The 17,193-nt window shown below is 27.2% G+C and overlaps 1 protein-coding gene across 1 annotated transcript in view; it reads left to right on the forward strand.

The window, feature by feature from the left end:
• Positions 1-17,193, forward strand: part of unc79 (UNC-79 domain-containing protein) — a 183,383-nt gene that overhangs the window by 79,368 nt on the left and 86,822 nt on the right. Inside the window, exons 17-23 of the mRNA XM_075372061.1 lie at positions 1,400-1,517; positions 2,215-2,384; positions 2,583-2,731; positions 4,757-4,914; positions 7,366-7,547; positions 10,757-10,958; positions 14,174-14,398. Coding sequence (XP_075228176.1) covers positions 1,400-1,517; positions 2,215-2,384; positions 2,583-2,731; positions 4,757-4,914; positions 7,366-7,547; positions 10,757-10,958; positions 14,174-14,398 — 1,204 coding nt within the window. The remainder of the gene's footprint in view (positions 1-1,399; positions 1,518-2,214; positions 2,385-2,582; positions 2,732-4,756; positions 4,915-7,365; positions 7,548-10,756; positions 10,959-14,173; positions 14,399-17,193) is intronic.

Below are 17,193 nucleotides of genomic sequence, written 5' to 3' on the forward strand. Positions count from 1 at the left end.
TTTTATTTCTATTGATTGTTGCAATCATTATTCTTAAAACCATTTTCCCTTATCTTCAAATTTTTGTTTTATGATGATAATTATTTTTATTTTTGTTGGAAGTAACTTTAAATTTCATTTATGTCTTAAATGGTTTTTTAATATGCTCTTTTACTACTTATTTGGTGTTTTAAGTGTAAAACCTACTAGTTTCACTCCATTTTGTATTATATCAATATTATAAGTAATGTTTCCAATATGTAAGCATAATCTGATCATATTTCTTTTTAATTCCACTTTATTTTTCCTTTGATCAGAAGTGGGATTTTTTTCAGGTTTTTATCGTTCTGCTCTATATCATTAGGAAATCTCAATGTAATAATTTGTTTTATGAATACTATATTTTCACTTTTTTAAATTTCTGATTGTGTGTATTTAATTTTTTAATTACCAATCTTCAGTCATACTGTATCAAGTGTAAGATGAATCAGATGTTAATTTAATATTATCTGATAACTATGTATAAACTAGTTTTAATTAAAAGTAAGTATTTCTTTTATTTAGTAAAAACATATTAAATTTTAGAATATCTTCAAACCATCATCAAAGTAATATTTGTTATCGCAGGTTATAATATTATAACTTTCTTTTCTGAATAAGATGTCTTTAACGAAACATAATTAGAATATGTTTTTTTAATTAAATAATGCGTACTTATTTTACCAGAGAACACTAAAATTTACCTTAAAATCAGAACTCAGAATAATGGTATGATTTTTAATAACTTGATTTCATATTTTCCAGATCATTAAAAAAAAATGTTTATTCAGTTGGATATTCTGCTGCTTCCTACAATTCAGAACATGACTAAAATAATATTTTTTTAAGAAATTAGATGTTAGATAAAATTGTTTTTTAGCAAGATAAGTTTTAACACACTGTGCTCAAAAATCAATCTGTCAAACTTTTAAGAACTTAATAAATAATACTTCTTTATTAAGTTAATAGTTTTTCACTATATCTGAAATAAATCAGACATGAAGTTGTCAACTATTTGTAATAAATATATCAATTATTGAGAAGTAACTATATAATGAAAATGATCAATAATAATAATTGATTACTTTGTTGATTAGCAATTGAATTGTTTGATATTGCAGTTAATGCAAGTAATAAAAATTCATTGCACTGAACTTTTCTATTAGTTATGAATTTGTTTAATTTTAAATAATACTTTACTTATTAATATTATTTAGATATTTATTTTTTATTGTAATAATAGATGTTACAATACTAACTTCAAATTTAGGTTTCCTTATGGTTACAATTTTCTTTAATCGTTAATTAGTTTTAATATAAATTAAATCACTGTTATCTTTATATTGAATTAATATGTATCTTTATTAATTCTTTTTTACAGATAATGACTGCAACAGTAGAAACTGTTGTTGAACAGTTAGACCTAGCACCAATCATTATGTCTGAGCGAATAATACCTGCAGTTGCTAGAGCTGTAACACTTACCGAAACTGATGTTGGTATGTTAAATACTGATAGTTTTGTTATGATTATAATTACAGCATTTTTCTAATAATTGCCATTAACAATCAGGCACATGTATTAACCTAAATTTATTAAGTATGCACAGCTTGGCTTTCAATCTGACTTCAAAATCTTACTAGAGCATAGCAGCTATTAGCCTCTGCTAGTATGGAAATGGTGTTAAAGTATTCTCTGACAAATGTAAATGTTATTGTTTAAAGTTTGGACTTAGGTGAGGGACAATAGTAACTCTTAATGCTCAGGTCAAAAATTAGTAATTTCAAACTCAGAATACCCTCTGCTCTGTCCAGTTTATCGTATGTTAAGCTTAACTATTAGAAAATCTGTCTTGCATTATCGTCAGGTCAGATATGGATTCTGTCATCACAAATTCTTCCCTTTAATGAAATCCTCCCTTTAATTATACTTCATCCAATTTTGGATTCATTCTTAAGATAAAATGCAAATACCAAACAGTTATCTTAATATTAGGAATTCTAGTAATAAAATATATCATAAAGAGAGTATTAAATTCACTTTAAGAAATTTTAAAGTTATATCCACTAAACAAGAAGTCAGTTTTTATATAAGAGAAATCTAATTAACAAATTATGTATAAAAAAAGCAAACTATAAATTTTTAAAGATAAAAAAATATGTACTTGTTCTTATACATCTTTGTTTTATTTTGCAGCTACAGCAAAAGTTTCTGTTCAACGGCCAAATCTTGTTGGAGAAAATGATCAGCCTGTTGATTCAATTGATGAAGATATGGATAATTTTTGGCATACATCTGTTGGAAAATTTAGATTTACAATTGAAGAACTACCACAACAGTTGCAATTCATACATCAAATACTAAATGTAATAATATAATTTTTGTTTGTGTGTTACTTATATTACAACAACAAAAAATTACACAGTGTAATTTTGCTGCTCATATGATGATGGCTATATATCACACAATGTGACATTTGACATAACTAAAATTAAAAACATATAGTTTACACTTTATTTAATTTTATTTTATTTGATGATTATCTAGTCTTATTTTTGTTACAGGAATTATCAAAGACAGAATCTCCTGTAATCCTTTATTACATGGTGCAGTGTCTTCATTTAATGGTTTTACATGGTGATGCGTTGTCTAAAGCTATAAAAGACCATAGAGGTTTCATAATATGGTGTCAAGAAAGTCTGCTAATTAAAAAGTGAATTTTTTTGTTATTTATATGCTATTTTAATTTTATTTTGTACAGGTATTCTTTCTTAGGTTTTTAAATGATTTATATTAACAAAAACCTCTGTATTTTTTCTTAACAGAATAGAAAGAGCTAAAATTAATGCTAAGATTCTTTCTTTTTTTCTTAAAATATAATTCTATGTATACATTAAATAAAGTAGAATCAAGATGTGACGTTTGATGACTAATTCTAACAAGAGCTGTAATTTAACTTTTAGCACTATTTCCAAATGTCACAGGCTTAAAATTTTAGCTCTGTGTAGATTTTTAGATTAATACATTGAGTGTAAATCGCACACCATTTGTGTTGATGTTCTATAGTGAGAAAGACATGGTGTATAGTCAGATTTAATGTATTTTAATAGAATTTGTTGTAACAGCTGTTTATTCAAATAAATCTCTACTTATTAGCATGTCTCCATATACATTAAATAATAGATTGTTTTCATTTATGTTTAGATCCATTAACCCTTCAAGGGCACTTAATAGGGGCCTGGATGAAGGAAATTTAATTATTGAAATATAATAAGACAGGTGTGTTTTATTACATAAAAAGAAAGAAAAGAAAGTAGTTTTAACCTTTTTTTATTATATTGAGAAAAGAAATAACCAAAATATCTACATAAATAAATAATTTTAACAATTACTTACAACTAAATGCTTTTATTTTGGACTAGCATTTTGTAAGTTGTATTCAGTCTATCAGAATAGTATCATACTTACTATGGTAGTAAAAGTAAATTATTAAACAAATAACTGTTGCAAAAACAAAACAGTTAAAACAGTACTGCTCATAACATGTAGTATTGGAGATTATAAGTTACAATAATTCCCTAGCTGTCTTTATGTGAGGCTGACCATACACCATCAGCCCACCAGGTTGGTATAGTGGTTAACTTGTCATCGCAAATCAGCTGATTTTGAAATCGAGAGTTCTAAGGTTCAAATCCTAGTAAAGGCAGTTAGTTACTTTTATATGGATTTGAATACTAGATCGTGGACGCCAATGTTCTTTGGTGGGGTTGGGTTTTAATTAACCACACATCTCAGAAATGATCGACTTGAGACTGTACAAGACTACACTTTATTTGCATTCATACATATCATCCTCTTTCATCATCTGAAGCAGTACCTTACAGTGGTTCCAGAGGCTAAACAGAAAAAGAGAAGAGACCATACACCTTATGCATATTACTTTTATTTTTAATATCTGGTATATTTTCATTAATGAAATGAGTCTAGTTTTATTAAAATGTAAATCTGACTCTGAGTCACAGATTACAATTTAAGGTCTACAGTCAATGTGTTAAGTAAATGGAACTACTAAATACTACTGATTGATACTAAGCTGTTCTGTAGAAAATATTATTCAGTGAGTGTTTTGCATTCAGTCATTCATATTTATATATATATATATATATATGTATATATATATATATATATATATATATATATATAATCTTATAAGGTTGTAGGTTTTTGAGACCAATGAATACTGTTTCAAAAATTCTTGTAATTGTACAAATTGCCTAATTTGTATCAACAAACAGAACTAATGCTAGGACTGATGCTTAATTTTAAGACCAATAATAACTAATAAGAAAAATCGTTGAATGTTTGTTGCCGCATTAGTTTTAAAGTAGTAAAAAATATTGATTTTTTTTTTTGTTACTTTCAATCAAAATGCTAATTTAATATCTGTTAAACATAAAATATATCTGAAGGATCTTAGTTTAAAAATAGTAAGTATAGAATCTTACTTGTTTCTAATTGCTGAAATTTTATCAGAATTACGGATGTCAAACCTTTATTAAAAAAGTAATATAGTTCCATAACATAATAAAAAAAATAAACTTCAGAGTTAATGAGATGATGAATTAAATCCTTGATAATAAAGGTACTAAAGTATTATTAAAGGTTGTTATTAGGTTTTTAAATTAATTCTTATATAATTGTGAATGATAAAACAATAATTAAACTTTTGGTTTTATAGTTTATGGGAGCTCTGTAATGCTGAGCATTCACATATTTGTGAAGTCTGTGTTCCAATTCTTTTGCACTGCATAACATTACCATCTGGATCTGATGTTTTCTGGAGAGTTATTCAAGAAGAATTTCATACTACTGATTGGAAGGTTCGATTTGTTGCTGGTATGTTATTTTATTGTTTTAATAAACAATTTTCACCTATGGGAGGGGTATTGAATCTGGTTAAAATATCAAAAAATGTTGATATAAATTATTGCTGATTTCTTAGATTTTATTGTTGTTTCTGTTAAGGTTTTTTGGCATGCTAAATTATATAATATTCACACAAAAAATATTCACCAAGAGAAGAGAGCAACTCCTTGACCAGAATTTTAATATTTATAAAACATTAGTATAGATATTAAAGATTTTAATGACTTAAAAAATATTTGTGATTTGCATGTTCACTTTTACCTTTCAGATCTTAATGATTATTTTTTAATTCTCTCTTACCTGTAATTTTTATAATACATGTAACCATTTGAAATATTTCGTGAGTCATTGGCTGCGATAGTCTGTAAGGTCACATATATTGCAATAAACTGCCAATAGATTTGGTCACTACATTAATTGTTGAATTTTATATTTAATGTATGATTTTTGTTGTGTTTTTCTTGGAATTTTACTTTAACATATATAATTTTTATTTGCTCAGTAATTTTAAATTATCTTTTCTATTTTTTTCCTACTTTATATCTGCCAATAAGACATTATGAGTCTGGCAGTGTTTGATCAAGAACAAGAAAATATCAAAATACCATTTTTCACATTGACAGGACAAAAAATTAAAAATTTAAGATGTGTGTTAAGTGTTTAGCCATCAAGAGTGTTTCTGCCATTTTACACATTCAGTTAAAAGAATCAAACTGATGGATAGAAACACTTATCAAAATTAATAGACATACAAACCGTAAAATTTATAAGCAACATCTGTTTATAGTGTATATTAATTCAATAAATGTAAAATGAATACTTATATCTGTAAATTTAGTCAAATTTTAAATTTGACTAAATTTACTAATTGATTAAATTGACTAAACTCTCTCTTTATATATATAAAGTTTTTTATTAATTTTGTTAATTGCCAAATTTTTGTTAAATTTATTTTGTTTTTTTATGTGTTAAGGAAATGTCTACTTTTTTGTTACAGTTATTTTTCTCATCAATAGATAAATCAATTAGATCTTATATACCAAATAACCAAATTTAGGAAAATGCATGGATTGTTCAATGGATTAGTGGTAAATCTGAATTAGTTTATTATAATTAAAAAGTGGAAAAAGATATACTGTATTCTTACTAATACTAATGAAAAGTTTTTCATCAATTAATGCAGTACTAATCTGTTGGTTTTCATTTTTTTGATCAACATGATGAAACATCAAAATAGTTTAATTTTCTTAAAAATTTAACTCCTCAATTTTAAATGACGGAAAGATTTTTTCTTAAAATCACTCATGACGAAAGTTTTCCAGTACAATCCATATCACTATGACCTATCAGGAATGAGATTGTTGTTAAGGTGGTGGCAAAGAAAAGCATCAGAAATGCTGCAAGTATAGGTTCCTCAGTGTACCTTGTCAAATTCCAGAAGTTTGGCAGCAGCTGTATTTCATGAACAGTGGATAGTGTAATAAGGAATTACTGACAAAGACAGAATCAGGTGTAGAAAAAAAGCATCTGATATTGCAATTTACTGATGTATTTCACACACAACAGTCACTTTTACAGCAAAAACCAGAACTAAAGTATACTGTTAATATTGGGTAACTAATATTAATTAGTTACTCTAATTCAGCTCAGTGATCATGGTGTCAGGCATTTTATGATGACATTAGTTTGAATCACATATTTTTCAGTTGAATAGTTCCAAAATCAGCAGAGATGTGCTAAACAATTTATTTAGTGAGGGAGAATTTGGAGTTATCCTTACATAAAAGGAAGTGCTGTATGTCATGTCAGTAAAACTTGTCAGTTTTACTGACAAGTAAAACATTGCCTGAAAATGGACATCAGGCGACAGCCTGATGTCCATTTTCAGGCAAACTAAGGTTATCATTGACAATTATATAATAAGAAGCTGGGTTTTTAGTTTACTTCTTGCCAGAATTTAGTTTAAATTTAACTTTCCCACTTTGCAATTGCATTTAGTAAATTTCTGAAAATGTATGAAGGAAAACAAGAAGGTAAAATAAATAGAAATCTGTGGATATAAATTGAATCCTCAATGGAGTTAGAAAAGAGGAATTTAAATGGTTCAAATATCTGATGATGACTGGATGAAAAGCTGCATAATTTAATTTAGGCAGAGAGGAAGGCAGTGGAATTAGCAGAAAACACAGGAAAAGTTCATAACATAATATAATGAAGGAAATTCAAAGAAAAAGTCAACTTTTGACGAAAGTCATAGAAAAGAAATGGTTTATGGGGAAGGATAAATGGTGATGTATGTTGATTGGTCCAACTTGAAAAAACCCTGGAAAATGGAAACAGATGAAGTAAGGAATTTAATTTTATTAATTAAAATATAATTTTTTTTTAAATTAATGACTGCATTTATTTTATTAATTTCAGTTGAGCGTGTTACAGTTATAGCAAGATTTATGGATTCCACTCCATTACGAACAAATTTACCATTGCAAGCTGCACTTGCTAATGCATTTTGTTATTTAATATCGAGTATGGACGATGTCAATGTATTAGTTGCTCAGAGGGCTACATTATATTTAGGCACCGTACATGATACTGCTATCAAGGTTTGCTTTAAATAATTATCTTTATTTATTAAATTATATACCTTCCAACAGTTTTTACATATTTTGAAATGAATCTCCTGATTTATATAGGAGATTATATTGGCAATAATATAGGAAAGTTAAATGTATATCTTCTACACAGATAATGTGTTCAATGGCAATGATCCTTTGTACAAGATTAATTTGTATGCACAAACTCTTCTCCTGAACAGTTATTAATTATGTGATTAATTGTAGTTATTGATTATATATCCTGTATAAAGTAGGTATTGTTACTTTATTGCTGCGAATTGTAATTAATGAACCTAGTGGTTTAGCTTAATTTGCATATTAACATATTATTACTATGTTTCCAGATCTATAGAGGTATGGCTACCACTCCATAATTGCTTGTAATTCTACAGTCTGTTTTGTATTTCAGTACTATCAACTCTGGTTAATGGAAATTTGTACTTTGAATGTTTTGTTTTTATAATATTCCATTTAGAACCATTTCTGCAGTTCCAGTTTTTTTGTTTTTTTTCTATAAGTTTTTGAATTTTAGTTTCTTATTTCATTTCCAACTAATTTTTTTCTAGTATAAGATGTAGTTAGGTCTTGTCTCTATAAATCTTTTGTAATAATTTTATATTTGGTAAATACAAATAAATTTATTTTTATTTCTGCTCCTAGAAGCAAAGTATAATGATTATTTTGTTTAAATTAATCATAATTTTTTTCACTTGTAGTGTTTTCATACTTTGTTTTAATTTGTATGTTGATATTATAAATAAAAGAAATATACAATTATTTAATCCTGTGATTTAATCAGTTTTTATATTTTAATTGATATTTATTAATAAATTTATTTGTATCTTTATATTACAACTTTTTATGCTAAATTATGTAAATAAGTTTTTTAATTAACTCAACAGTCCTTTAGATCCCTAACTAAGATCCTATTTCTTTATGTAGTACATTGTTCATTTTTGGGTTTATTATTTTATTGCCTGGAATAGCAAATGTTTATCTCTGTAATTAAAAAAAAATTGTATAAATGATTCATACACTTTTGAGTATTTTATCTAAAAGATATTACATTTACATACTCAGTAATTTTATTGCACAAAAGAAAAGTCTTTTTTAGAAGTAATAAGACACTGATATTACAAATTAAAAGTAAAACAAAATAGCAGACCTACACAAAGCTATTTATAATGGATTAAAGAACTAACAAGTTCTTAATACATTAATTTGCTTTAGAAAAAGACATAAGTTTGTTGAATGATTAAAACATTATTTTATACATTCACAGCAAATAAAATAAAGCTCAGTGTTCCCTATCATCACATAAGTTAATAGAAAAAAAATTGACTTATGAAAAAGACAGTGAAAAAGTTAATTTACAATGCAACGTATAGTTTCTAAAAGAAACTTAAAACATGACACAAACATACTCATAGATGTGTGTATGTGTATGTGTGAATATATATATGTATATTATATAGATATGTTCATTCTATTATTTGTAGAATTTATATACTTTTTAATTTTAATGTGGATCATCTCCAATATATTTCTTTTTATGAAATTAGGTTCCCTTTCTAAAATTTTTACTTTTATCAAAATTCTTTTTTTTAAATATTGGGATGTTTATCCAATATAACATGCTGAACAACCACTACATGTTATATTGTACACAACATTAGACTGATTTTGCTTCTTTATTGGCGCCTTTAATTTTGGAAAAATGTTACCAATCATATTGTACCTACTATGAGCCACCATCAGTCTAGTTTTAAAAACTTTTTGAATATTTTCAGACAAATCAGGAACATATGGAAGCGCCAAATATTCTTTTTCATATTCTCTTTTTTTATAAGAAAGCATCTTGTAAAGCATATGAATTCTAGACTTCACAATTTTATCAACAAAACTTAAACATATCACACACATATCGTATGACATATCTGATTTAAGTATTATATATGCTAATGTGTTTTAAATTAATAGATAAAAATGGGTTGTGTATTATTGGTTATTTGTTGGTTTTAGTTTTATATTTTGTAGTTTAGGTTTATTAATTAAGGATTACTATTTTTTGTTTTTGTTTAGATTAGGTGGTGGGGGGTTTATAAGTGTTTGCTGGTGTTGTTTTTTGTCATTTGTGGTTTGTCTTGATAAAGTTCTACAACTTTGACAAAACATCGAGGTTTTCTGCTTTTTTGTTTTTGTTATTTTGTTTGTATGGTTGTTGACCTAATGAATTGCATTAGAAAGTTTTCTATTAATTTGGATAATTTTCTAACTTATTTAGTTTTTGTATATATATATATGTATGTATATTTTTTTGACACTTTTCGAGATGAAATATATCCAAAAACCTTCTCAGTTAAGTCTCTGCCAAGAAATATAAGAATATATGTAAAATTTTAGTAGTGACAGATAAGGTAGTTTTTTGTTTATCCTGAACAAAAAACCCACTTCATCTTTATACAATAGTATAATATATCTGCTTATATTTATTTGAGTATTATCCAAATATATATGTTGGTATATTATTGGTATATATTGGTATATATATATATATATATATATATATATATATATATAAAAGCAAAAGGGTTCGCCTTTTTACAATAAAATATCAAATACATTAATATTGTTTACATATTCATATTATACATATTCTAATTACCAAATCAGTAATTTAAAAACTACAATGGAAATGCTTGAATTAAAATAAACATACTGAATAAGACCTTAATTTTCCATAACTTAAAAATATAAAAATGAATTTTTACAGCTATTTTTGTTTAAAGAAGTATTGGCCATAATGTTACTATTGTAGCCAGCTAGATATCTCTCACGGCAAGTGATAATTTGAATATTCCCAAAAGACTGATTGAAAGTTTACTTTTACCTGCCATCATAGACATGGCACCCCTACAAATAATTTTCTTTAACAAAATAATTTTTTGTTTTATCTTAATTTGTATTAATTATACACCAACATGTGCAGCTGACTGATGGGATGAACACAGGCAGAGCTGTATTTAGAAATATTTTGTAGTTACAGTCAGAATGAATCTGTATTATATTATATGCGTATCGTATAATTTTCTTGCAGTAATTTCACTGAAAAAAGTCTGAATGACATAGTAGGTATGATTGTAGAGCACTGTTCTTTTGAATGTTTTATAACCGTTTCATTAATTTTTATTTTGCAGTCTTTAATTATGTGCCTGGAAACACAGTTTGACTTGGTGATTGTTGACAGACCGATGGTGTTACAGTCATTATATCAACTTCATAATTGTCTCAGTGATCGTAAAATACTTACTTGGGAATTTTTTTTAAATAGATTTGATGCTCTTTTTATTGAGGCACAGATAAATTTAGAAAAATCTGGTGATATATCGTATCTTAGAGGTATGCAATAAATTTTTAATTTTCCTAAATTGATTTCTAAGGTTTAAGTTAAGTAGTATTAAAATTTATTCAGAAGTTACTTTCCCTCTGACTCAGTCAGAAAGGGAACTTCAAAAATTGTAGGAAACCGAAATTTGGTGGAAGATTGTCCTTGATCAAATGTATCCTGTAACAAAGATAACTTAAGATTTTTCATGGAACATCCAGAAATACAGTTTTCAAAATTTTAAATTCTTTAAATCTTTATTATTGTTTCAGAAGGTTCAGATATTATATTATGAATATAATTTTACCTCATTCAATCAAATAAGGAACTATATTTCTTTTTTTTTTAATGCATGGAAATTGGAAACATGGTTGTATCCCAAAAAAATACAAAAGGGGATATTTATCAATAAATTGAAAAATTGTCAGATTGGGTTTAAATCAAAACTTCTTAAAAGTTTTGTAAATTAGATTACTCGCTTTCAAAATAATGGAACATTTTTTCTAAAGGACCTTTTGAAGAAACTGATAGTCAGTAGCACATTGGAGTTATTGATCACATTGTTATTAGTTTAATTATCTTAAAAAAAGGTTAGAAAACCCTTAAAGTGTGTAATTATATAATATAGTAGTTATACATTATGTTTTTTTTTTGTATTATTTTTATCAAGTTTTATACATTTGTAAATTTTTTATTGTTCAAAAATAACTTCTTGAATAAACAACACAGTATTGATCAAAATATTGATCAATACTCTATTTATTTATTCATTTATTTAAGGTGTTTCATAACATCTTATTTTAAGATAAGGATATTAACAATTATGTTATCAGTAACTCATGCTGCTAATTATCTCCAAAGGTCCTTTAGGAGGAAAATTTTACATTATTTTGAAAGTGAATGGTTTAATTTATAATTTATTTGAAAGTGTTATTATATTTCATTTTACTGTTCAACAAATGAAAACTATAATGATAATCTACTTGATAGTGATAAACTAGATGATAAGGATAATAACAGTGGGAGAAAACACCAGTAATCAGCAGATAAAATCTGCAGAGAAGTCGATAAACTGCTGCAGTATGGCTTTCAGACTAGACTGCAAAGAGTTTACAATGAACTGACAAACACTTGTAAACGTTTTACAGTTACGTAAAATACAAGATTATAAGAATCATTATCATCAGTGATCCTTTCTCTCATGACTGAGAGCTAGTTGTTATGGACACAAGTTTTTGGAAAGGCAGACTTTCGTTTTATGTAGTTTTTAGTAACTTAGTATATGTCCTTTCCACGTGTATTTACTTTTAGTGGCAAAAGTGAGCAGTTGTTAAAAAGAATCCTTATAAAAATATTTATTCAACAATATTGCAGATTTCTGTTGGTTCATCACATTGTAAACTTAAAAAAACTCATTTTTCTTATTTATTTTTTTTTGCAATTTAATATTTTCAGACATTGCTTTTATTCTACAAGTGACTGAATCTCTTGAAGTGAACATCTTTAACACCTGACATAATCTCCTTCTTTTTTTTAAATTCTTGAAACAAAGTTTGTGTTGCATAAGCACTGTTTCTTTCTTTATGTTGCTAACTTCAAAGAGTTTTTTGTGCATTGCAAGTATATATGCAGTCTTTAGTGAAACAACAGTAGCGGGTCTTGATTTAGTACAGACTTAGTAAATATAGGTTGTTGGATAATTAATGGGGTTTTTAATTCTTTCACATAGATTTTTTTTAAATTGCTGTTATTATGTATTCAGTATTATATTTTTTATCTGTTATAAAATATTGATATATTGCAAATTTTTCTAGTACCAACCATTGAACTGCAAATCAATACATTTGTTTTTAAAATAAATAAAAAGATATTTCTCTTCCCAATTTTCTTGAAAATTTTAAGTATATGTCCATTTTTTGTGGCTCATATTCAGACATAATTGTGTAACTGTAAGATAAATATAATTGTTAGTATATTAACCTTAAAATAAATCAAATAACTATTTTTAACAATCATTTTTACAAAAACAAATTCAAATTTTACTCCACGTAAATATGGAAACGCATTAGATATTACGAAAATAAAAACTTACAAAAATATATATACACTGCTTTTACAGCAAATAACTTATTATATTAAGGGGAAGAAGAGAGGTGGGAGGCGTCAGTAGATGTGTGTGTCAAATGCACTTCATTGAAGGCCAACTGGTTGTTAGGCAATCACTTGGGCTGAAAGGAACATATGCCCCCTAAACAGCCACTAAAAATGAATATATATATATATATATATATTGTTATAATTAATAATTTAATTATTATTTTTATAATTATTTTATTTCTAATAAACATGATGAATCTGATTCCACAACTCACATTAAACCGGTATGTGAGCAACACATACCGCATAGTTGCGGTTTAGTACACATATCGGTAGTTGCGATTTGGGCACTACAACTTTATACTATTTTACTGCATACCATTACTCTTATGTATGTAGTTTCAAGAATATCCTTTCATGATGTCTTTTTTTCACTATTCTGTACGTAGAATAATTTATAGAAAATATTTAGGCTCTCATTCCAGATACTTGACTATAGGTGTTTCTTGTAAAATTTTCTCAGGTTCAAATCCTGGTCAGATTTGGGATTTTTCACTATAAAATGATATATATATATATATATATATATATATATATATATACTATAAAATGTCTATTTCATATTCTCATGGCCCAGGCTTAGAGCAGAGCACATGTAATGAATTAATCCTCAAAACAAAAAATATGTATAAATAATTACTAAACATATATTTAGGTTATGAAATTGTAAAGTATATTGTTACCTACTAACATGAACTTTATTCTAATATTTTATGATGATTTTTCTAATATATGTATGTCTTCGTTTTATTATTGTTTCAGGTTTATTTTTCCTTTTGAATTTTTTGGTGTCATTTCCTTTTTTTCACCACCAAAGACTGATATAATTTTCATATGTTTGCATTTGAGGTTTTGAATGAAGAAGATTTCAATTAATCTTGACAAGACCCTCAGATGCTCATTTTTCATTGGTAACATTTATTCAGTGGGTTATAATACCAACCTTATGAGTTGAGTTGGTTCTTTTGTAAATAAAACTATATCATGAAATCATTTTACTAGATATTTCTACTTTCATATTTTTAATTTGTCATTATATCTTATTATTAATAGATAATTTATTTTGTTCAAGACTTAAGAAATAATGAGATAAGTAGCGAGATATTCCTAAGAAAATTGCAACGGGCACAGGAAGCTTTATCCCAATCTGATGGTAGCTCAGTTAAGACATTAAGTGCCAGTTTTGGACCTAAGTGGCCATATAAAAGAACTATGTCTGCACCAGCTTCAATGGTTCCTCGACAAGACACAAAACAAGGTCAGACTAACAACTCAGTCTCGGTGGATTTACCCAGAGGTAAATTTTTTCACAAAAACACGCTAACAAACACTGATAAATAATAATTAGTACATTCACCATTCATACTGTATTTCATCACAACATTTTAAGACAAATTTTCATTTACATTATCAAAGCTGAAGTTTTTTTAAGCATCAACACCGCACTTCACCATTAGTTGTAAGTAGAATAACGCAATTTAATATTAAATTTTAATGGTTTATAATTAGGTGATTTTTATTATTACTATTTTATATTTGAAAAGTTTAGTATAATTTATTATAAATAATTGTTTCCTTTAGTTATTACAATTTATTTGAATTACCATTACTTTTCGTGTCATTCGTTTAACTGTAACCATCAATTTCAGTCATTAACTTAAATTATAATGAAAACTTGATGCTGATAGTCCACAGGATATGCCATTATTTTACTAACCAAATTTGCTTAATTTATTCGTATATGAATATTATTTCCCTTCTTTTTAATACCTTTGAAGATCATTTCTTATTTTGACTTAATAGAATAATATTATTTAATATAATTTTTATACATTGTTAAGTGTGTGTAATTGTGCGTGTGTGTGTTTAATATAATTAAATATATTTTTACTGTTTATACAAAATAATTTTTTGCATTCACCTAACTCATTACTTCTCTCTTACTTGATATTAAATTCACTTTCAAATAACATTTATATATTACAATTGATTTACTTCAGATTTCCTTCACACAAATAGTTATTTTTGTATTCATAAAAAGTATCTCTTTCTACAAATGAAATTGAGATTACCATTGTCACTTATCACAGTTAAACAAACATAACCTACAAAATGTATTCAGTAAAAAAAACCATAAATCAAAATCAAATGAATGAATCAAGTATGTTTGTTACGTAGGTTAAAATTGAAAAGTACATTTGAAAACAAATAACAGTACCTGTAAGCCTGTAATTATTAAAAGTATTACTGGTTTAAAGTTTATTACAAGTTTAACCTTGTAATATTACCTTATATATATATATATATATATATATATATATATATAAATGTCTTTAACACTAGTAGTTCTTCAGCTATTATGGAGTGAAAATTTAAGATTGGCATTATTCTGAAATTTACAAACTTAAAATTTCCGTATTTGTTTATTTTATGAAAATATTAGTCGTCTCTCTTGTTATCTGTGATTGGTGACTATAGGACTGTCTTTCGAGAGGCAGTTCTTGTTATTTATGGTTTTAAGCTCATTGTTATCCTTGCAACTGAACGCCAGTTACACTATGATGCTAAGAAGGTAGCCAACTTACCTCTGGGTGCATAAAAGAAATAGATAACCAGAGTTTCCATTGGGCAGATCAGGTGGACTGAATTGCCCAATGACTGTTACATGCGTGGAATTTTCCTGAAGTGAGAAGAATGCGGGTAGTTAGGTGGACAAACATGCCCAATCAGCATATTACACAGTTTCTTTCTGGACATGGTGCTTTTCAAGATAGGTTGGCCAGATTGGGTTTGATAGATTCAGCCTTGTGTCTGGAGTATAGGGCCACTGATGTGTGCCATGTCTTAGATGCCTGTCCCACGTGTGAAGCTGAATGTACCAAAGTAGGTAGAGAGCTTGCAAGGATCAATTCTGGTTTCAAACTACAAGTTAGTTGGAAAACCGAAAGGGAATGGAACATAGTTTCTGGCTTTCTTACATCTTAGCCCTGTGAAGGATGGCTAAGGGGGGTCTCATGCTGTTAAAGATGTATAGGTAGATTAGCAACCCGGCTGGCTAGGGGCCTGTCTGGGTGTTTACTTTGCCAAAATAAGTGTTTTGCCATCAAACCCTGTTTAGTTTGATTCACTGTTAGGATAAGATGGGTGTGTGGAGAACTATGCCATGGAGTTGCAGCGTGGGAGGGTGTAGACATTGACCTCGCTCCTATAAGCAGACCAGAGCAGAGAGAATTAGGGTATGTTTTTATTAGAGGATTATTAGATTTGTGAATTTCTTTCTTGATTTTTAACAAAATCAAGAGGGCTTTGAGTAAATTGAATTGTAGGACAAAATTGTTGCTGCTGGGATCAACTGTTGATTTGGTATGAGGAGGAGAAGAAAGTTGAGATTGATAATTTTCAAAGATGTACATTAAGAAAAACTGTATATAATTGACATATGCACATGAACCTTTTCTGACATTAAAGAACTTATTAGCAGATTTAAAAACAGAACACACAGATTAGCAGATTAATTGCATGCATGAAACTTTATGGAAAATCATGAAGAGTATGGGTTTTAGACAGAAAAACAATAGGAAAATTTTGGTAGAATAACATGATGTACTTTTCAAATGGGTAAATTATTTAAAGGAAACAAAGAATTTTGACAGGAAGGAAGACCAGTTATTTTTTCTTCAAACAAATTATGCATTCACTCAACACACATGAAAAATATGGCTGGATTGATAATTCTATTAATAGTTGCCAATAACCCATATTCAAAGGATTAAAGCTGATATTGATGCATGTTAGTGGCGATGCATTCTGAATCCACTTTTAATTTTTAAATCAGTCTATAAGCAAGGAATATACCACAACAATACTAATGCTAAAAACTACAGAACAATGACTGAAAACAAAGTTAATACTTCGTTCAACCTTCCATTTTGTTCAGTTTTGGTAACTGATAGCGCTTGTTATCATAATATAATGGCACCGAATTAAAATTGAAGAAAACAAGAACTAAAATGGCTACAAAGCAGAAATATCTGTACTCAACAGATTTGTTAAAATGAACTGTGTAAATTAGAATGATTATTTATAAATTAT

This window comes from Lycorma delicatula, chromosome 7 (assembly GCF_047948215.1).
Source record: "Lycorma delicatula isolate Av1 chromosome 7, ASM4794821v1, whole genome shotgun sequence".
In the NCBI taxonomy this organism is placed as follows: Eukaryota; Metazoa; Arthropoda; class Insecta; order Hemiptera; family Fulgoridae; genus Lycorma; species Lycorma delicatula.